Source organism: Nyctereutes procyonoides, unplaced genomic scaffold, assembly GCF_905146905.1.
Source record: "Nyctereutes procyonoides isolate TBG_1078 unplaced genomic scaffold, NYPRO_anot_genome, whole genome shotgun sequence".
In the NCBI taxonomy this organism is placed as follows: Eukaryota; Metazoa; Chordata; class Mammalia; order Carnivora; family Canidae; genus Nyctereutes; species Nyctereutes procyonoides.
Genome location: NW_026575126.1, coordinates 68,529,173 through 68,552,052, shown reverse-complemented (window position 1 = coordinate 68,552,052; position 22,880 = coordinate 68,529,173). Strand labels below are relative to the sequence as shown.

The following is a 22,880-nucleotide window of genomic DNA, read 5'->3' as shown; positions in this document are numbered from 1 at the left end:
ATAAACACCTGTCTCTAAATGAACTTGAATAATCTCACCTGACTAGCATGCCCATTAAAGGATAATTGACTCCATATTTCCTCAAGACATCCTGTTTATGTTTCTTTTTTAAAGTTTATTAATTAATTGATTAATTAATTAATTAATTTTATTAGTAGTATTTTAAAAGATTTTATTTGTTTGTTCATGAGAGACACACAGAGAGAGGCAGAGACATAGGCAGAGGGAGAAGCAGGCTCCCTGGAGGGAGCTTGCTGCAGGACTCAATCCTAGGACCCTGGGACCACGAACCAAAGGCAAACGCTCAACCATTGAGCCACCGAGGTGCCTGAAGTTTATTTATTTATTTTAATAATCTGTGCACCATTGCCGGGTTCAAACTCCCTACCTCAAGGTCAAGCGTCACATACTTCTCCAGCTGAGCGAGCCAGACACCTCTCCCCGCCTTTTATATTTCTATAATTACGTTTTTATACCTCATTGTACTTTACTTGCCTGCTTATATCACTAGGCTGGAGACATTCAATGGCAGTGTGTCTTCTTAGGAAAAAAACAAGATTTGGAGTTAAAACAGTATTCAAAATTGGGCTTGCCTAGTTACTAAGGGTCTGATTTACTATTAATTTTGTGTGGGCGTTGCCGGCGAAGAGGGGAGCCTGAGACTCAGAAATTTGAATACCACAGTAGCATGGAGTGTGACCTCATGGAGACTGACATCTTGGAGTCATTGGAAGAGCTAGGTTACAAGGGTCCACTGTTGGAAGATGGTGCTCTGTCTCAGGCAGTCTCTGCTGGAGCCAGTTCCCCCGAGTTTACCAAACTCTGTGCTTGGACGGTGTCTGAATTAAGAGTGTTCTGTAAACTAGAGGAAAATGTGCAAGCAACTAACAGCCCGAGTGAAGCCGAAGAGTTCCAGCTTGAGGTGAGTGGGCTGGCTACTAGGGGAGATGAACTGTCCATATCTGTCACTGACATCTGGGGATGTGACCAAGCGCCTTCTCGTTCAGAACTGCCTCCTTTTGCTCACATACCTCTTCTCAGAACTAGAAGCTGCCAGAATGCTCTGTGTGAATACTCCTCCAAAAAAAGCCCAAGAAGGAGGCCGTAGTGAGGTCTTTCAAGAGATGAAAGGCATATGTATTGCTCTAGGAAATGTCCAAACCTCCAGCCAATATAACTATGTTCCAATTCTTCAGCGGGATTGAAAAAAAAGTAAGACCTTTAGTACCAGATTGTAGTGTATTAAAGGCATAGTTCACATTTGTTTGAAATGAATCAAGTTAATTTCTCTTAATGGGAACCTAATGTGCATATTATTGATTGTTACTAAATGAGTTTTGGGTTTAAATCCTATCTACCTTAAAGAGAAATTAGTATTTTACTATTTTTTTGAACTTGTTAGCATGTTTCTTTTTCAAAAAGGAAACTTTACACTTTGATTTATAAGCTGAAATAAACTAGGTATAATGTAAAAAGAATGAAGACTTAAGTCCTTTTAAAAATTTTATCCTTGAACTTTGAGGCAATTAATTTTTAAGGTCTTTATCATAAAATGTTACCACCCTCCTTTCCATTGACTGGACAAAAAAGGATGTAAACGTTTTTGGTTTTTAATCCAGTCACTATGAATCTTACATGTTTCGATTGGCAAACTAGGTTTGTTGACTGTATGCCATAATAACATAATCCAGTATGTGAAAATAATTCAGAATTATTTTTATGCCACACATTAACTGTTAAGAGTTTTTAAAAAAATATAATTGACTAGGAATAAGCAATTTTAGTAAATTAACGAATATAAGAAAAAAAATTTTGTGTGTTTTTTCCCAGCGAATTATGGTGTCTTTCTCAAGAAGTATTTTATGACAATTTTTCTGGTGTATATTTTTTACATTTGTTTTTATTTAAGTTTAATTTGCCAACATATAGTATAACACCCAGTGCTCATCTCATCAAGTGCCCTTCTCAGTGTCCATCATGCAGTTACTCCAATCCCCCGCCCACCTCCCCTTCCCCAACCCTTTGTTTCCCAGAGTTAGGAGTCTCTTACAGTTTGTCTCCCTCTCTAATTTTTCCCACTCAGTTCCCCTCCTTTCTCTTATAATCCCTTTCACTATTTCTTATATTTCCCGTATGAGTGAAACCATATGATTGTCCTTCTCTAATTGATTTACTTAACTCAGCGTAATACCCTCCAGTTCCATCCACTTCGAAGAAAATGCTGAGTATTCGTCCTTTCTAATGGCTGAGGAATATTCCATTGTGTATATATACCACATCTTCTTTATCCATTCATCTGTCGAAGTATATCCAGGCTCCTAACACAGTTTGGCTACTGTGGACATTGCTGCTGTGAACACTGGGGTGCAGGTGTCCCAGCATTTCACTGCATCTGTGTCTTTGAGATAAATACCCAGTAGTGCAATTGCTGGGTCATAGGGTAGCTCTATTTTTAACACTTTGAGGAACCTCAAAGTGTTACACACATTGTTAGTGTGTAGAAATGCAACTGATTTCTGTGCATTGATTTTATATCCTGCCACATTGCTGAACTGCTGTATGAGTTCTAGCAATCTTGGGGTGGAGTCTATTGGGCTTTCTTTCTTTTTTAAAAAAATATTTTATTTATTCATTCATGAGAGACACAGAGAGAGACAGAGAGAGGCAGAGACACAAGCAGAGGGAGAAGCAGGCTCCATGCAGGGAGCCCGAGGTGGGACTCAATCCCAGGTCTCCAGGATCAGGCCCTGGGCCGAAGGCAGCACTAAACCGCTGAGCCACCCTGACTGCCCTCTTTTGGATCTTCTATATACAGTACCATGTCATCTGGAAAGAGAGAGAGTTTGACTTCTTCTTTACCAATATGAATGCCTTTTATTTCTTTTTGTTGTCTGATTGCTGAGGCTAGGACTTCTAGTACTGTGTTGAATAACAGTGGTGAGAGTGAACATCCCTGTCATGTTCCTTATCTTAGGGGAAAGGCTCTCAGTTTTTCCCCATTGAGAATGATATTCACTGTGGGCTTTTCATAAATAGCTTTTATGATATTGAGGAATGTCCCCTGTATCCCTACGCTTTGAAGAGTTTTAATCAGGATGCTGTATTTTGTCAAATGCTTTCTCTGCATCTATTGGAAGGATCATATGGTTCTTGTTTTTTCTCTTGTTGATGTGATCTATCACGTTGATTGTTTTACGAGTGTTGAACCACCCCTGCATTCTGGAGATAAATCCCACTTAGTCATGGTGAATAATCCTCTTAATGTATTGTTGGATCCTAATGGCTAGTATCGTGGTGAGATTTTTGCATCCCTGTTCATCAGGGATATTGGTCTATAATTCTGCTTTTTTGGTGGAGTCATTGTCTGGTTTTGGGATCAAGGTAATGTTGGCCATATAGAACGAATTTGGAAGTATTCCCTCCTTTCCTCTCCTTTGAAACAGCTGTAGTAGAATAGGTATTATTTCTTTAAATGTTTGGTAGAATTGCCCTGGGAAGCCATCTGTCCCTGGACTTTTGTTTCTTGGGAGATTTTTTTTAATTGGGGTTCAATTTGCCAACATATAGCATAACACCCAGTGCTCATCCCATCAACTGCCCCCCTCAGTGCCCATCACCCAGTCACCTCCACCCCCCCCCGCCCACCTCCCTTTCCACCACTCCTTGTTCGTTTCCCAGAGTTAGGAGTCTCTCATGTTCTGTCTCCCTCTCTGATATTTCTCACTCATTTTCTCTCCTTTCCCCTTTATTCCCTTTCACTATTTTTTATATTCCCCAAATGAATGAGACCATATAATGTTTGTCCTTCTCCAATTATTTCACTCAGCATAATACCCTCCAGTTCCATCCACATTGAAGCAAATGGTGGGTATTTGTCGTTTCTAATGCCTCAGTAATATCCCTTTATCCATTCATCTTTCAATGGGTACTGAGACTCCTTCCACAGTTTGGCTATTGTGGATGTTGCTGCTGTAAACATTGGGGTGCAGGTGTCCCAGTGTTTCACTGCATCTGTATCTTTGGAGTAAATCTCTAGCAGTGCAATTGCTGGGTCGTAGGGAAGATCTATTTTTAACTCTTTGAGGAACCTCCACACAGTTTTCCAGAGTGGCTGCACCAGTTCACATTTCCACCAACAGTGCAAGAGGGTTCCCCTTTCTCCACATCCTCCCCAACATTTGTTGTTTCCTGCCTTGTTATTTTTCCCCATTCTCACTGGTATGGTATCTCAGGTGGTATCTCATTGTGGTTTTGATTTGTATTTCCCTGAGGGCCAGTGATGCAGAGCATTTTCTCATGTGCTTGTTGGCCATGTCAATGTCTTCCTCTGTGAGATTTCTGTTCATGTCTTTTGCCCATTTCATGATTGGATTGTTTGTTTCTTTGCTGTTGAGTTTAATAAGTTCTTTATAGATCTTGGATACTAGCCCTTTATCTGATAGGTCATTTGCAAATATCTTCTCCCATTCTGTAGGTTGTTTTTTAGTTTTGTTGACTGTTTCTTTTGCTGTGTGCAAAAGCTTCTTATCTTGATGAAGTCTCTTGGGAGATTTTTGATGATTGCTTCAATTTCCTCGCTGGTTATTGGCCTGTCCCAGTTTTCTATTTCTTCCTGTTCCAGTTTTGGTAATTTGCAGATTTCCGGAAATGCATCCATTTCTTCTAAATTGCCTAATTTGTTGGCATAAAGCTGCTCATAAGACGTCTTTAAAATCGTTTGTATTTCCTTGGTATTGGTTGTGATCTCTCCTCTTTCATTTGTGACTTTATTAATTTGAGTCTTTTCTTTTTAATGAGGCTGGCTAGGGGTTTATCTATCTTATTACTTATTTCAAAGAACCAGCTCCTGGTTTTGCTGAACTGTTCCACAGTTCTTGTGATCTCTATTTCATTGAGTTCTGCTTGAACCTTTATTATCTCTCTTCTTCTGCATGGTGTCACTTTATTTGCTATTCTTTCTCCAATTCCTTTAGGTGCAAGATTAGCTTGTGTATTTGAGTTTTTCCAATTTTTTTTAGGAAGGCTTGTGTTGCGATGTATTTCCCTCTTAGGACTGCTTTTGCTGTATCCCAAAGATTTTGAATGGTTGTATCTTCATTCTCATTAGTTTCCATGAATCTTTTTAATTCTTCTCTAATTTCCTGGTGGACCCATTCATCTTTTAGTAGGATGCTCTTTAACCTCCATGTGTTTGGGTTTCTTTCAAGTTTCTTCTTGTGATTGAGTTCTAGTTTCAAAGCACTGTGGTCTGAAAATATGCCGGGACAATCCCAATCTTTTGGTATCAGTTGAGACCTGATTTGTGACCCAATATGTGGTCTATTTTGAAGAAAGTTCCATGTGCACTTGAGAAGAATGTGCATTCAGTTGCATTTGGATGGAAAGTTCTGTATATATCTGTCAAATCTATTCTGTCCAGTGTATCATTTAAGGCCCTTGTTTCTTCGGTGATGTTGTGCTTATTCTAAGCACATCTGTCATTTGCTGAAAGTGCAATGTTGAAGTCTCCTACTCTTAATATATTATTATCTAAGTATCTCTTTACTTGTTGGTTATTAATTGATTGATATACTTGTCTGCTCCCACATTAGGGGCATAAATATTCATAATTGGTCTTCTTGTTGCATGGACTCCTTAAATATGTTATAGTGTTCCTCTTTATCTCTTATTAGAGACTTTGGTATAAACTTAATTTATTCAATATGAGGATTGCTACCCCAGCTTTCTTTTGAGGATCATTTGAATGGTAAATGGTATCCACCCCCTCATTTTCAGGCTGGAGGCGTCCTTAGATCTAAAATGAGTCTCTTGTAGACAGCATATAGATGGGTCTTGCTTTTTTATCCAGTCTGATACCCTGTGTCTTTTGATGGAATTATTTAGCCATTCACATTCAGGGTAACTATTGAAAGATATGAATATAGTGTCATAGTAATACCTATACAGTCCCTGTTTTTTGGATTGTTTCTTTGGGCTCCTTCCTTCTTTTACGGGGTCCCCCTTAATATTTCTTGCAGAGCCAGTTTGGGGGCCTCATATTCTTTCAGTTGCTGTCTATCCTGGAAGCTCTTTATCTCTCCTTCTATTCTGAATGACAGCCTTGCTGGATAAAGTATTCTTGGCTGCAGGTTTTTCTCAGTATCCTGAATATATCATGCCAGCCCTTTCTGGCCTGCCAGGTCTCTGTGGAGAGGTCTGCTAATAATCTATTTCTCCTCATATAAGTTAAGAATCTCTTGTCTCTTGCTACTTAAAACTTTTATTTTTATCTTTGAAGTTTGCAAGTTTCACTATTAAATGTCAAGGTGTTGAACAGTTTTATTGATTTTTTTGGGGGGTGGTCCTCTTTATCTCTTGGATCTGAATAACTGTTACCTTCCCCAAATTTGGAAAATTCTCAGCTATGATTTGTTCAAATATACTTTGTGGTCCTCTCTCTCTCTCTCAGCCTCTTCTGGAATCCCAATTAGAAGTATATCCTTCCTTTTCAATGTATCATTTATTTCCCTAAGACTTTCCTCATGGGTTCTTAATTGTTTTTCTTTTTTTTCTCAGCTTCCTTCCTTACCATCAATTTGTCCTCTATGTCACTATTTCTTCCACCTCATTAACCCTAGTAGTTAGAACATCCAGTTTGGATTGCATCTCATTTAATTGATTTTTAATTTTGGCCTGATTAGATCTCAATTCTGCAATAACGAAATCTCTAGAGTCTTTACACTTTTTCCAGAGCCACCAGTAGCTTTATAATTGTACTTCTGAATTGAATTTCTGACATCATATTTAAATCCAAATTCTGTAATTCTGTAGCAGAAAGTATTGTTTCCAGTTCTTTCTTTTGTGGTGAATTCTTCCTTCCAGTCATTTTATCCAGTGCAAAGTGGCTGTATGAGCAGGCTGAGTCAAAAATATCAACCACGACCTTTACATGTAAAATACACTCTAGATGCTTCCAAAGAGGTCAGAGACCAGAAAATAGAAGGAAAAGAACAGAACAAAATAAAAGGACCACTAAAGTGAAAAGCAAATTTTAAAACAAAGTACTAAAAATAAAAAACCAAAAACAAAGAAGAAAAAAGGAAAAGAAAATAAGAGGAAAAAGAAAAAAAGAGGGGGGAGATGGTGGTGGTGAGGAACTGGTAATGGAGAGAGAATGTAGTCTACCTCAGGGGTCCTAGAGGGTGATCCTCTTTGTTCTGAGTGTATTTTGTTCTTTATGTTAGAAGATGCTCAATCCCAAATTTATATAAACCAGCAATACTTATATAAACCCCCAACACTGACCACAAAAACATAAACAAGATAAAAGAGGAGGGCAGAATGGGAAGGAAGAGAGAATATAATCTCAGAGAATGAACCAACACTGAATTCCACTTGGTTCTGGGTGTATGTTGGTCATGTTTTATAAGGTACTAATTTCCACCATTGTAAAACAAAACGAGGCAGAAAAAAAATAAAAGACTAAAAACAAATACCCATATCTTGTATATCTAGCAAAATTAAATTGAATATGTTGAAGGAAATTCAGAAGTGAACAATATATATAAGATATGTAATTATAGAAATATGAAATATGTCAAAAAGGAAAAAACTGAAAAATGAAGAGCCAGTAAAATACTGTAGTTAAGGTGGAAAAAGAAAAAATGTTGGAAATTTTTAGTCTGATATAAAAATGAGTGGTAATGGAAAAAGAATGAAAAAAAAAAAAGGACCCTCTAGTTCTATATACTATTTTCCCTCAGTCCTGGCGCTTTCCAGTACTGCTTATTTGGTCAATAAATTTGTTCTTCCCTTGTTCTTCCAGAAGTTCTTCTGGGGGAGGTCTGCTGTGATGATTCTCAGGTGTCTGTGGCTGGGTGGAGATGCCCTGCCCCTTGCCAGGTGCTGGGCTCAGTATGAGCTGTTTATTCTGTGAGGCCTTTGTTCCCTTGAGGCCCCACCTCTCCCAGGCACACAGTGAAACAAAGAGGAAAAACAAAAATGGCAGTGGCCAGATTTCCAGTTCTGGAGTTGAGCTCCTCGAGAGTAACTAACTACAGTCTCCCAGTCTGCACTGACCTAGATGCTTCTGGGGGCAGGCTCAGCTGCACTGATCTGCACAGCTTGTGGGGCACCCAGCAGCAGGAGAATTCTTTCTTTACTGTGCCCTTCCCACTTCCACCTGTCCCAGGGGGAACGGAGGATTGCCGGCTTTGTCAGCTTGGGTGCCCAGGATCTGGGGCCCTGTGCTGCTGGACCTGCACTCCCAGGGCCCACCTCTCCTGAAGGGAATGGGACATAGCCACCTCCTGTTGCCAGCCTCTAGGGTAAAGGCAGCTCTGGAGCCGGCTGGCCTAATGATTGGCTTCTCCCAAATGCCCCAGAGGCTGCAGCACTCCAGCCCTTTACCAATATCAGACTGTGGTTTGCAGTGAGCTTTCCCGGGGCACCCCTCCTCTTATAGTGACTCCAGGAATCTTGAGGCTTAGCTGCCCGTCTTGCAATTTTGCCTGATTTCCCTGATGAGCACTTTTCTGTCGGGGAAAATCCTGGCACAAATTTTTAAAGTTCCTGCTTCTTCAGGGCTGGGCTTTCCTGCCCCGGAGGCTTTTGGTGCTCCGCTTTAGCCCTGCTAGTCGCGGTTCCCCTCCCCCACTTAATTATTTTTATTTTTGCCTTCTTACTTTGTTAGAAGTGAAAACTTTTCTCCCTGTAGTATTACAACTGTTCTCTCTTTAAATCTCAGGTTGAATTCATAGATGTTCAGGAAGTTTTGAAAGTTATCTAGGTAAGTTTGTGGGGCCAGGTGAGTTGAGGACCCCTACTCTTCCGCCATCTTGCCCCTCCCTCCTACTATCAATTTTGTTAATAAACAATTATTCAAAACTTGGGAATAACCTAAGAGGATGGTTGAATACACTGTCAATGGCATACTGCAGCATTGTTTAGCAAACCAACCCATGGCTTATTTATTTATCTCTCAGAATATTTCTGTTTGACTTTGTGATTTACTATTTAACTAGACCCCATTGCGCACTGTTAGCCTGATTTATGTCTGAGAAAAAGACAAACCCAAAGATTATGGGTTTTATTGCCCTGTAGGACATTACTCATTTTTCTATCTGACCTAGAAATCGTATTCTCACATTCTTTTCTTGATGTATTGTCAAAAATGCCTTTACTGATGAACTCTACAAACTTCTGTTTTACAAAAGCCCTTGGAAGCAGTTTTCTCTTATGATCTCCATATTACTTAACAATTGAATAAAATCTATGACACATGTTGACTCCACATTTTTGAAAGTCATGTGCTTAACTTTTAAAAACTTATACTCACAGTAAAATGGTAATGATGTGAAGAGAAATCTCACAGAGGAAGACATAGACATGGCCAACATGCACATAAGAAAATGCTCTGCATCACTTGCCATCAGGGAAATACAAATCAAAACCACAATGAGATACCACCTCACACCAGTGAGAATGGGGAACATTAACAAGGCAGTAAACCACAAATGTTGGAGAGGATGTGGAGAAAAGGGAACCCTCTTACACTGTTGGTGGGAATGTGAACTGGTGCAGCCACTCTGGAAAACGGTGTGGAGGTTCCTCAAAGAGTTAAAAATAGACCTGCCCTACAACCCAGCAATTGCACTGTTGGGGATTTACCCCAAAGATTCAGATGCAGTGAAAAGCCAGGACACCTGCACCCCGATGTTTCTAGCAGCAATGTCCACAATAGCCAAACTGTGGAAGGAGCCTCGGTGTCCATCGAAAGATGAATGGATAAAGAAGATGTGGTTTATGTATACAATGGAATATTCCTCAGCCATTAGAAACGACAAATACCCACCATTTGCTTCAATGTGGATGGAACTGGAGGGTATTATGCTGAGTGAAGTAAGCCAATCGGAGAAGGACAAACATTATATGTTCTCATTCATTTGGGGAATATAAATAATAGTGAAAGGGAATAGAAGGGAAGGGAGAAGAAATGTGTGGGAAATATCAGAAAGGGAGACAGAACATAGAGACTCCTAACTCTGGGAAACGAACTAGGGGTGATGGAAGGGGAGGAGGGCGGGGGGTGGGGGTGAATGGGTGATGGGCACTGAGGGGGGCACTTGAGGGGATGAGCACTGGGTGTTATTCTGTATGTTGGCAAATTGAACACCAATAAAAAATAAATTTATTATTAAAAAAATAATAAAATGGTAATGATGATAACACCAAACCCCATAGGCTTTTTTTATGGAAAAAAAAAGAGTACATGTGTATGTTCCTGTAACAGTGTCCTAATAAATGGTATTTGTAGTTAACACTACTTCCTCTTATATAGGTACATTGTATATTATATATGTATATTATATAAGTATATCACACCTAATAGGCACTCAATATATATTTGTTGAATCCACATATTGTTGAATACAAATACAGTTATTTAATTTTTTAAAAGATTTTATTTATTTATTCATGAGAGACACAGAGAGAGACAGAAACAGAGGCAGAGGGAGAAGCAGGCTCCATGCAGGGAGCCAAATGCAGGACTCGATCTCAGTACCGTGGGATCATGCCCTGAGCTGAAGGCAGACACTCAACTGCTGAGCCACCCAGGTGTCCCCAAATACAGTTATTTATTGAATGGATGACTGGATCACCAACAATGAGATAAGACAAAATAGTGACACATTCATCTTCAGTAAGCACAAGTTTCTAGGTGTTAATTGACACTAAAAATGCTGTTTCCATCTGCCTTCCTAAATCTGAGCTGTGTAGTTTTAAAATTAATTTTCAAATTTTGAGGGGCACCCGGGTGGCTCAATCAGCTAAGTGTCTGCCTTTGGCTCAGGTCATGATCTCAGGGTTCTGGGATCAAGCTCTGCATGGGGCTCCTTGATCAGAGGGGAGCCTGCTTCTCCCTCTCCCCTGCTCATGCTTTCTCTCTCACTATCTGTCTCTCAAATAAATACAGTCTTTAGAAAATAATTTTTAAATTTTGAGATAACTGTAGATTAACATGTAGTTGTGAGAAATAACACAAGGAGATCTTGGGTGCCCTTTAGCTTTCTCCAATGGTAACACTGAATGAAACTAGAGTACAATATCACAGCCAGAATATTAACATTGATATTCATTCATTGCTGAAGCTTTTTATTTCTTTGTTAAAGCTTTCTATTTTTGTTTGTTTTTGTCTGAAGCATGTTTTAAAAATATTTTAATTATTTATTCATGAGAGACACACAGAGAAAGGCAGAGACACAGTCAGAGGGAGAAGTAGGCTCCTTGCAGGGAGTCCAATGTGGGATTCAATCCCAGGACCTCGGGATCACTGAAGGCAGATGCTCAACCACTGAGCCACCAAGGTGCCCTGATGGAATTTTTCATAAGGAATCTTGATTGAACTTTCAGGCCTCTCTAGGCCAGAAGCCAAGTCAAATAATTGCCATCAGACATGCCTTCAATACCTATAGATTTGGGCAAATTCCTCTTCTTGAGGTCCCAACATATCCTGAGGCTCCTGCACCTGCCAGAAAGTGACATTCTTTTTTTAAAAAAATATTTTATTTATTTAATCATGAGAGACATACACAGAGAGGCAGAGACACAGGCAGAGGGAGAAGCAGGTTTCATGCAGGGAGCCTGATGTGGGACTTGATCCCGGGACTCCAGGATCGTGCCCTGGGCCAAAGGTAGGCACTAAACCATTAAGCCACTCAGGGATGCCCCCCAGAAAGTGACATTCTTTACTCACCTGGTAAGGTTGCTGGAAACCCTGGAAGCAAAGTATCAGGCCAACATTTCCAAGGGGCTTTATTGAATCCATAAAGTCAACCTCAGTTCCTTAAAGCTGTCTGTTCATATCTGAGTCTATGTGTGTCTCTCAACTATGACATTCCAGTCAAAGTCTTGCTAAAATAACCAATGTTTCCATTGGTGTCCTGTTACAAGGAGAACAGATGCTTATTGAATTTATGGAAACGATTATGACTGCCATGAAAGAAAGAATACTCTCTGAGACTTTTTGGAGAGAAAAGTTAGATGCTTCCATTTGTTCACATTTCTGTAAGCCATAGATATCTTAGGAGAAAGTTTCCTTAATCTGGAAGAGCAAACATTAGAGAACCAGCTACATTTCAAACAAGAGTCACAGCAGTATAATAATCTTCAGTTCATTTAGTTCCATCTTACTAATTTGAATGGAGCTTTTTAGTCAATTCTGGAAGGCAGCTGGTTAGCCTGGTTAGAGACCAAAGACATTCTGCAAGAGGTTCTTAGATCAGGGTCCTGGTTTAGGGCTAGGACACTGAGCAAGGCATGTATAGGACTTGTGACCCCTGGGAGGAGTTCCAGCATAAGACATCAAGCTAGAAAACAGAATCTTTTTTTTTTATTGGTGTTCAATTTGCCAACATATAGAATAACACCCAGTGCTCATCCCGTCAAGTGCCCTCCTCAGTGCCCATCACCTAGTCACCCCCACCCCCCGCCCACCTCCCTTTCCATCACCCCTTGTTCGTTTCCCAGAGTTAGGAGTCTCTCATGTTCTGTCTCCCTTTCTGATATTTCCCACTCACTTTTCCCCTTTCCCCTTTATTCCCTTTCACTATTTTTTATATTCGCCAAATGAATGAGACCATATAATGTTTGTCCTTCTCCGATTGACTTATAGAAAACAGAATCTTAAAAGAGAGTTCTGTAGAAAGCCATAGTCTTGATTGGGAGTTTGTACTGAGGGCAGGAGTCATAAAAAGATGAGATATTTTTCTTCAGTCCCTGGGGTCAGATTTCTTCCAGCTTAAAAAAAAAAAGTATATACATATGAAAGAGAAGGAGGGAGAGGAGCGGAGGGAGAGAATCTCAAGCAGACTCCCTGCTGAGATTCATTCATCCCCCCCCAATGTGGGGCTCAATCTCACACCCTGAGATCAAGACCTGAGCCAAAACCAAGAGTCCAATGCTCAACTGACTGAACCACCCAGGCACCTCAGATTTCTTCCAGCCTTTAAGAACACAGCTCAAAGATTCCCATTGTGGGAGAAACAGGTTGCCGATTCCCACTGGGAACATCACAAAAGGGAATGGAACTCTGGCTTGAGGTCAACATTTCACAGAGTGACCTACCGGACCTGGAAAAAGACCAGTCCTATACCTGGCAACCGACTTCTGGTGGCATGTCATTGATGAAGGAACAGAAGCCTAGCTGAGGACAAAGCACAAGCTGACACCCCACAAACAACACTCCCCCCCCATTGGAATATGTGTGACATTCCTCAGGCACTCCTGGCTACCCTAAAGCTAAGGGGAACAAAAAACAAATAGTTAATTTATAGAGATTATAATCCTATACATGAGTCTCCCTCAGTTTACAAAATGTCTTAGTGATTTATAAGACAAAAAGCATTCTTATCAATAACCTAACTTCCAGAAGGAAACTCCCAACTATCTTAATGCTTTACTAAAGGGAAAGACAATCTTAATTTGACAATGGCAAGGCTTCCAATATTTTTTAGGTCCTCTTTAGCATACAAAAATTCTTTTGAAAACCTTCCTTTTCCTTACCTCCCCCAACTCCCAAGTATATAATCAGCCACCCCTCACAACCGTGGGGCAGCAGCTCCTTCTGCCCACAGGTCCTGTCCCCCTGCTTTAATAAAACCACCATTTTGCATCAAAGACATCTCAAGAATTCTTTCTTGGTTGTGGGCTCCAGATCTCACTCTGCCAAACCTCACCGACACTCCAAAACTACATCATGACCACAGAGAGGGTCACGGGAACCCCACAGCACTCCCTGGGGACATCCTCTGGCAACAAGGAGAGCCAGACACCAGTGTGGCCAGACCTGCTGGGAAGAGGAGCGCGAAGGCTCACCACTCACACCAGGAACGGCTTTGCCCGCAGATCAGGACTGCAGCTGGACCTCCGGTGGAGGCCAAGGAAACCAGGTGGCTGAGAGTCGCCAGCCTCAGGAAAGGCTCCCAGCTGAGTCTGTAAGGTGCACGGATTTGACAGGGGCCAGAGGGCAGTTGCTCAGGCCTCTGGGAGTAGAACTGCAGGCAGAGCAGGAAAGCAGAGGGAAGGAGTGCTTCGCCCTGGATGGCGGGCAGTCTCACCTGTTGGCCCTCAGCTCTCAGACCACACCTGAGAGCCATCCGCAGCCAGACACCTTCCCTTGTGTGAGAAGTACTAGAGTTAGACTGAGGAAGGATCCCAAATAGAGAGGAGAGGCAGAAAGTGTCCCTCCACAGAGCAGGAGGGGAAATCCCTCACCTTTCTGGGCAGCGGCATTGGGGCTCCTTCCCCCTCAGACCCCAAGGAGTCACCTCCACCAGAGGTCATCAGCTCCCTGAGGCCTAGAGTGTGTCCATGATGAAAAGTCTGGAGAAATTCCTGAAGAATACGGGGAGAGTCCCAGACTGGCAAAGGCTCCTTGTGTGAGGGTTCCCTCCTCCAAATGGGGGGTGCACAGACTCCCCGTGTGCAGCCCCCAATGGTGGTATATAATTGGGGTATCTGTCCTGGGGGCATGGGGGCCCCCAAATGTGGGGTGAGGATTCTGTGGAAGCCGTGACACAAGCCAGGAAAGAATTCACATGAAGCAGAGCAAAGGACACAAAAGAAGTTTATTGGGTACACCCCCAGGGAGCAGCGGGCAGGACAGCAAACCAGAGGCTGTCTGCAAGGAGGCAGTGGGTGGGGGGTTGTTTTAATTAATCAATCAATTAATTAATTAATTAATTTTCATTGGAGTTCAATTTGCCAACATATAGCATATCACCCAGTGCTCATCCCGTCAAGTGCCCATGGGGGTTGTTTTTAAAGAGGGAAGCTGGGGAAGTATGGGGACTTAGGGCAATTTCCCTTTTTTGGTAACTGTGCCTGCTTGTAAGTAGCCCATGGGTAAGTTAGGGCCTTATGGATATTTGGAGGTACATCCTCTGATGGGCGTGTTGCTATTCAGCTGGGGGTTCACTGTGGGCCCTTCCAACAATCCATTGCCTGAAGCCTGTTTGCCAAAAAGTGGACTCCACATTATGTTTCTATCAGGAGAAAAGGGGAAGCTGGGAAGGCTGTTATAAACTGGAGTTCATTGGAGTAAACCCGGAGTTAGAAGTGTGGCAGCTTCTCATTTGCAGAGCTCTTGTGGGGAGGAGTGGGGAGTTGTGGTGACAAGGAGATCCCTTCTTCCTGCAGTTGGGATAGTAAAGTACAGCAAGGACAAGTTCTTGCAAGGTCAAGTCCATCTCTTCCTTTGGGTCTGTGTGGTAGGGGTGAGGGCGCCCCCTGTTGAAACTGCCCCACTCCATCTCAGTGATGCACATTATTCTCTCTTGACAAAGGCTTTTCTAGAATGGGAATGTTTATATTGTTCTTTAGAAATTTCCTGAATATGGGATGCCTGGATAGCTCAATGGTTGAGCGTCTGCCTTTGACTCAGGATGTGATCCCCAGGTCCTGGGATCAAGTCCTGCATCGGGCTCCCAGAAGGGACATGTTTCTCCCTCTGCCTATGTGTCTGCCTTTCTCTCTGTGTCTCTTATGAAAAAATAAATAAAATCATTTTTTTTAAAAGAAAATTCCTGAACAACATCAGCTGAGACATCAATAGCTTGTAGTTAAATTAAACCTCTCAAAAGATGTATGCAAATACTTTCCCAAATGGCAGATTTGAAGATGGACTTGACTAGGCTGGAGCCCAAAGATCAAACCAACCTGGCCTCCTGAGGACTGAGGATAATACAGCTATGAAAGTAATAGCTGACACTGATTATGTGCTCACTGCATGCTCTGTGCTGTGTCCTAAATAACTCACTACATCATCTGGTTTCACTGTCATGTCAGATAGTCAGATTTTTTTTTTAAAGAAAACAGAAAACAGGTTTTATCAGTTGAGGCAAAACTAAAGATTATTTAATGGACAATAAATGTACAATCCATGTTTAACACTACAGAAAAAAAGGCAAATCTTTTCAGACTTAATGAAGAGACAGTTCAAACTTCAATACAAGACTGAAATAACACAAGTGAAGTGATCTAATAATGTGAAAATATTAAAGCAAAAGGCTGTTAAAAGACAAAAAGGATGAATAAATTGAAATATCCATAGTAGTTATCTATAGTGAGGATTAGGGAAGAAATAAAGTGATCCAGGTACTTCATGGAAAATTAGAAATTGTATCTAATAAAGTGATGACAGGAGAGTGGTTCTTTCATCTTTTAACATTTTCTACCAAACATTAGGAGAAATAGGGCATTTGTTGGCTAAAAAAACCTGATTTTTCTCATGATTAAACTTGGATTTTTATCTTTTCGCATTTCTTTTTTTTTCTTTTTTTTTTATAAATTAATTTTTATTGGTGTTCAATTTACCAACATACAGAATAACACCCAGTGCTCATCCCGTCAAGTGTCCCCCTCCGTGCCCGTCACCCATTCACCCCCACCCCCCGCCCTCCTCCCCTTCCACCACCCCTAGTTCATTTCCCAGAGTTAGAAGTCTTTATGTTCTGTGTCCCTTTCTGATATCTCCCACACATTTCTTCTCCCTTCCCTTATATTCCCCTTCACTATTATTCATATTCCCCAAATGAGTGAGAACATACACTGTTTGTCCTTCTCCGATTGACTTACTTCACTCAGCATAATACCCTCCAGTTCCATCCACGTTGAAGCAAATGGTGGGTATTTGTTGTTTCTAATGGCTGAGTAATATTCCATTGTATACATAAACCACATCTTCTTTATCCATTCATCTTTCGATGGACACCGAGGCTCCTTCCACAGTTTGGCTATTGTGGACAGACACATAGACCAATGGAACAGAATAGAGAATCCAGAAATGGACCCTGAACTTTATGGTCAACTAATATTCGACAAAGGAGGAAAGACGATCCACTGGAAGAAAGACAGTCTCTTCAATAAATGGTGCTGGGAAAATTGGTCATCCACATGCAGAAGAATGAAACTAGACCACTCTCTTGCACCATACATAAAGATAAACTCAAAATGGATGAAAGATTTAAATGTGAGACAAGACTCCATCAAAATCCTAGAGGAGAACACAGGCAACACCCTTTTTGAACTTGGCCACAGTAACTTCTTGCAAGATACATCCACGAAAACAAAAGAAACAAAAGCAAAAATGAACTATTGGGACTTCATCAAGATAAGAAGCTTTTGCACAGCAAAGGATACAGTCAACAAAACTCAAAGACAACCTACAGAATGGGAGAAGATATTTGCAAATAACATATCAGATAAAGGGCTAGTTTCCAAAATCTATAAAGAACTTATTAAACTCAACACCAAAGAAACAAATAATCCAATCATGAAATGGGCAAAAGACATGAAGAGAAATCTCACAGAGGAAGACATAGACATGGCCAACATGCACATGAGAAAATGCTCTGCATCACTTGCCATCAGGGAAATACAAATCAAAACCACAATGAGATACCACCTCACACCAGTGAGAATGGGGAAAATTAACAAGGCAGGAAACAACAAATGTTGGAGAGGATGCGGAGAAAAGGGAACCCTCTTACACTGTTGGTGGGAATGTGAACTGGTGCAGCCACTCTGGAAAACTGTGTGGAGGTTCCTCAAAGAATTAAAAATAGACCTGCCCTACGACCCAGCAATTGCACTGTTGGGGATTTACCCCGAAGATTCAGATGCAATGAAACGCCGGGGCACCTGCACCCCGATGTTTCTAGCAGCCATGTCCACAATAGCCAAACTGTGGAAGGAGCCTCGGTGCCCATCGAAAGATGAATGGATAAAGAAGATGTGGTTTATGTATACAATGGAATATTACTCAGCCATTAGAAACAACAAATACCCACCATTTGCTTCAACGTGGATGGAACTGGAGGGTATTATGCTGAGTGAAGTAAGTCAATCGGAGAAGGACAAACAGTGTATGTTCTCACTTATTTGGGGAATATGAATAATAGTGAAGGGGAATATAAGGGAAGGGAGAAGAAATGTGTGGGAGATATCAGAAAGGGACACAGAACATAAAGACTTCTAACTCTGGGAAATGAACTAGGGGTGGTGGAAGGGGAGGAGGGCGGGGGGTGGGGGTGAATGGGTGACGGGCACGGAGGGGGACACTTGACGGGATGAGCACTGGGTGTTATTCTGTATGTTGGTAAATTGAACACCAATAAAAATTAATTTATAAAAAAAAAAAAGATACATCCACAAAAACAAAAGAAACAAAAGCAAAAATGAACTATTGGGACTTCATCAAGATAAGAAGCTTTTGCACAGCAAAGGATACAGTCAACAAAACTCAAAGACAACCTACAGAATGGGAGAAGATATTTGCAAATAACATATCAGATAAAGGGCTAGTTTCCAAAATCTATAAAGAACTTATTAAACTCAACACCAAAGAAACAAACAATCCAATCATGAAATGGGCAAAAGACATGAAGAGAAATCTCACAGAGGAAGACATAGACATGGCCAACATGCACATGAGAAAATGCTCTGCATCACTTGCCATCAGGGAAATACAAATCAAAACCACAATGAGATACCACCTCACACCAGTGAGAATGGGGAAAATTAATAAGGCAGGAAACAACAAATGTTGGAGAGGATGCGGAGAAAAGGGAACCCTCTTACACTGTTGGTGGGAATGTGAACTGGTGCAGCCACTCTGGAAAACTGTGTGGAGGTTCCTCAAAGAATTAAAAATAGACCTGCCCTACGACCCAGCAATTGCACTGTTAGGGATTTACCCCGAAGATTCAGATGCAATGAAACGCCGGGGCACCTGCACCCCGATGTTTCTAGCAGCCATGTCCACAATCTTTTCGCATTTCACTAACAGAAATTGTTCTCTAAAACATTTATACTCGTTTAAAACATTAATACCCAAAATACAGAATCTAGGGCACTAAATACTGAACAGTAAGGTACTAGGTAATTTGTTCAAGGTCTCAGGTATAAATATCTGTAGTGGAGTGTGGCCCAAGCCCTGTAGGCCCAGCTATGTAAAGCGGGCATCTTTCCTCATTTACCCAAAGTGATTAGTTTAGGCTCAGTTCTGGACTGAGCTGGGATTTAAGCCCAGGAGCACCAGCCTTAGAGCTCCCCATCTCTCATCACTGTGTGGTGCTGCCTTGTTTTTATTAAATAATACAAGTCAGACTAAGGCAAGAGCTGGGGAGAGCTATATTAGGCTCAAAGTGCTTTTGTGACCTACTCCCCAAAACAATCACAACCTTCCAGAAGAATCTATTTTAAGAATTATGTTCCCGACACATCTCAGAGTAAATTACTGACCTGATGTTTCATAATCCTCTGTAATTCCTACAAAGAGATTCTCCATCAGAGTCAGAAAGGGGAGGCTGACACATTACTGCCATGTAACCATCAGAGCTCTCAATCCCCAACTGTCTCCACAATGTCCTTTATAGCAGAAGGACCCTGTTCACATGCTGAGGTTACATGTCACCCTCTATAGTCACTTTAGTTCAGTTTGGAACACTTCCTTAGTTTGTCTCTGGCTTTTATTAAAAAACAAAATTCCAACAAAACAAGTTGAAGATATAATCAGCTTTATTAAGTGATTGGTGAATTGGCACATCCCACCTGGCAAGTAGACAAATTCTCTCAGGAGGTGTACAAAATGCAGGGTTTTCTAGGAAGGAGGGTGGGGCAAGAAGTGCATAGAAGGAAAAGAAAGGGTTGTTTCAGGCCAGGATCCTTTCTTTCTTGGGTTTCTATCCTGAAGATAACTCACTAGTGCCCATTAGGAAACTTAAAAGTTTACCTTCCTGGGATAGGTGGAAACTGTCAGTCATGGTTTGCTATGAGGTAGGGTTGGGGGCCAAGTGTCTCCAATTTGGGCTTGTTTTTTCTTTTTTATCACTTCCATGACCTTGACTTTTTAGACGATTACACACAAGTTACAGATTAGGCATAGATATTTCTTTATTTGGATTTGCCTTATTTTTTTTCAGGATTTCTTTCAGGTTTGCATCCCTGTCAAGAATATCTCAGAGGTGATATTGAGATCTTCTTATGCCATCCTATTAGGTGATGCCCCATCAATTCCTCCTGTTCCTGATGACCTTCACTTGTCTGCCAAATCTCTGCTCTGTGAGCTACTCTTTCTTCAGTTACTCATGGGTGTTTGAGTGGTGATACTTTGAAACTGTGTGAGTGTCCTCATCAACTGTAATCTACCTCTGTATTTATCTATATCTGTGTGTATTTTTGTATTCCTATTTTATTAAACAAGTCATATACTTTCATATTGTCAGTTATCATGAGCCCAAATTGCTTCTGATGGGTGGATGAAGCCCTTCAGGCTGGCTCTGTGTCCTGTGGACATGTCCTCATCACTGTGTAGGCAAAACATGCTCCAGGCTCATCATGTGCTCTGCCAGCCTGGAATCAGCCATTTTTCTGAACAGTCCTAGTTCTTTTCAGGAAAATAACATTTATAAGGCAAGATCTGGGCAGAAGATGTGCTTATAGTCTTAAAATGTCACTGTTTCTAAAAACTGTTTGTAGAAGAGGTAGAGAAAATGTGTTTTTTACACACAGAAAGGTAAATATACACATTTTAATTGCTCTCTATCAGTTTATCATCTATGTATCAAAAAGCCTGACTTTATATTGACGGACTTCCAATCTCTGAATACACAGATTCATTTGTCTCGCTCCTTTTCCAAATAAGTGACACAGTTCTCCAACAGTGAGAAACTCCTGAAACCCTTTAGCTTTAAAGTATTTACTTCTAAAAAAAATAATAAAATAAAATCTTTACTTCTCTGATTAATCCCTCTTTATGTAACTAATCCCTACTCCATTCCTTTACACCATGGATGTCACCTTCATGCTACTTGGGTTCTCTACTCTGTATTTAGACTCTGGGGGCTCTCACCAGACCACTCTCCGTGTGAGCACCCTTCTCACCTAGCTTGGGCTCCCACACCTATGACAGGCAGCTCCTCCATGTGGACACCATCCCACCCTACTGAGTCTATAACTTGGGAGTCTCTGTGATCTCTTGTCTGTCCCTGGCCCCCAGTGTGGGGCTGCCCACCTGCCTGTGCTCCACCTATTGACTTTAGGACTGACTTATCTAGGGAGAGAAAAAAAGGAAGAGGAGAGGAGAAGAGAAAAGGCAGGAGTGGAGGGGAAAATAGGAAAACTGTACAGCTTCTGATACCAACTGAAGGGCTAAGAGCTAAAAGCCTTTCAGTTGGTATCATCTGATGAAAATTTGAGAAAATTTTATTCTTGATCAGTGCTCAGGGGAGTAGATGGCACAAACTGGGGGTAGTCTGTGTGAACCAGATAGACTGCATCTACATGTCTAGTTTACTCTCCACAATATATAATGCTCCACACAGACACCAGACAAAGCTGAAGGAGTGTACAGAATCTCTAGTCACCCGTCATGGGCAGTAAACGAAGCCCATCTTCATTTCTGGGTTTTACTCACAAAGGAAATTGAGGTCTGTGGTGTTCTGGGATATAGCTTCTCGAAGAACAAAAGGGAAGTCCTTAGGGAAATTCAGGCTCCACGCACACTCCCATCTCTTGGCTCAACGTTGAGAACAATGGATTCTTCTGGTCGAATTAACCCTTGAGAACTTAATTTCAGGGGAATCTGCAATAGTTAAACCAGCAAATGAGAGCCAGGAATGAAGCCCTGCCAATGACAGATGCAAAGTAAGCAAGATACATGAAGGACACTAATGTGTTACAAATATGTAAGTACTCTCGGTTTAGCATCCTGTATCTCTTATTCTTTATCTTACTCTGTAAGCTGTCAAGACTGGAACATGGAACATTTATTCATCACTCATTCAGCAGAGTATCTATTGAGTACTCAACTCTGTACCAGGATGGAGACAAACTCATGTTGGTTTGTGTTCTTTTTTGATTTAGATTTTAAGTAAAAAGGATGAGTGTTTAAAATTTAGGACAGATTCTTAGCCATTATGGCAACACAATTTTGAAAAGTAATACAGAGTTAACTTGTGTATGTTGAAGTTTGGAAGGTCATCCTGAGTGGGTATTATGTATTTTATTCTATGGCCATCCTCCCTGCTAATGATCCTGTCACTTCTCCCAGTGGAAACATCCATTCATGATGGCAGTTTGGGATAGAAAGGGAGAACCTTCTGTCAGTGGGGTTCATGGAAGGTGGGGCCAAGTGGCCAGGATGGCCTAGACCATGGTAGTCTATCACATCTGGCAGAAATGCTTCAAACCAGTGAATCTCAACCTTGCTTACACTTGAGAATCAATGAGGGTACTTTTAAAGCCAGACACTGTGTGAATTATGTTAGAATTTCTGAAATGACCTGGACATCAGGATTTTTAATGAACCCACTGATTCCAATATAGAACCATGGGTTGAGAATCATGGTCTTTTTTTTTTTAATTTTTTTTTTTTAGTTTTTATTTATGATAGGCACACAGTGAGAGAGAGAGAGGCAGAGACACAGGCAGAGGGAGAAGCAGGCTCCATGCACCGGGAGCCCGACGTGGGATTCGATCCCGGATCTCCAGGATCGCGCCCTGGGCCAAAGGCAGGCACCAAACCGCTGCACCACCCAGGGATCCGGAGAATCACGGTCTTGATAGCATCTGTAAGTTGTGGTGGGGAAGAGCATCCTTCAAAAGTCATGTCGCAGTAAACACTGCATGTCATGACTGTACACAGCTTGTTCCCTTCCTTTCAGTGGACTTGAAAGAAATTTAAAACATTGCTGAAGTTAAAGGTCTTTGCATAATCATATCTTGTGAACTGCACTGAATAGATAGATGATCCTTATGGTTGGGTGGTCTTAAGACACAGACATGCACTCAGGAGCTGAAGGACACTTAAAAGGCCACAAATGACTCCAAATAGATTCTCC

At 41.3% G+C, this 22,880-nt stretch overlaps 1 protein-coding gene and 1 pseudogene across 2 annotated transcripts in view; one reads left to right on the top strand and one right to left on the bottom strand.

The window, feature by feature from the left end:
* Positions 1-688: 688 nt before the first annotated feature.
* Positions 689-1,254, top strand: LOC129519884 (protein FAM98A-like; annotated as a pseudogene).
* An 18,323-nt stretch (positions 1,255-19,577) lies between these two features.
* The window catches only part of LOC129519426 (cytochrome P450 3A12-like), a 53,268-nt gene continuing 49,965 nt past the window's right edge, over positions 19,578-22,880 (bottom strand). The window contains exon 13 of one of the 2 annotated variants that reach the window (XM_055339920.1): positions 19,578-21,622. In XM_055339920.1, coding sequence (XP_055195895.1) covers positions 21,527-21,622 — 96 coding nt within the window. In that variant the 3' untranslated portion in view covers positions 19,578-21,526. Of the gene's footprint in view, positions 21,665-22,880 lie in introns of both variants that reach the window. The other variant, XM_055339921.1, reaches the window with a different exon arrangement.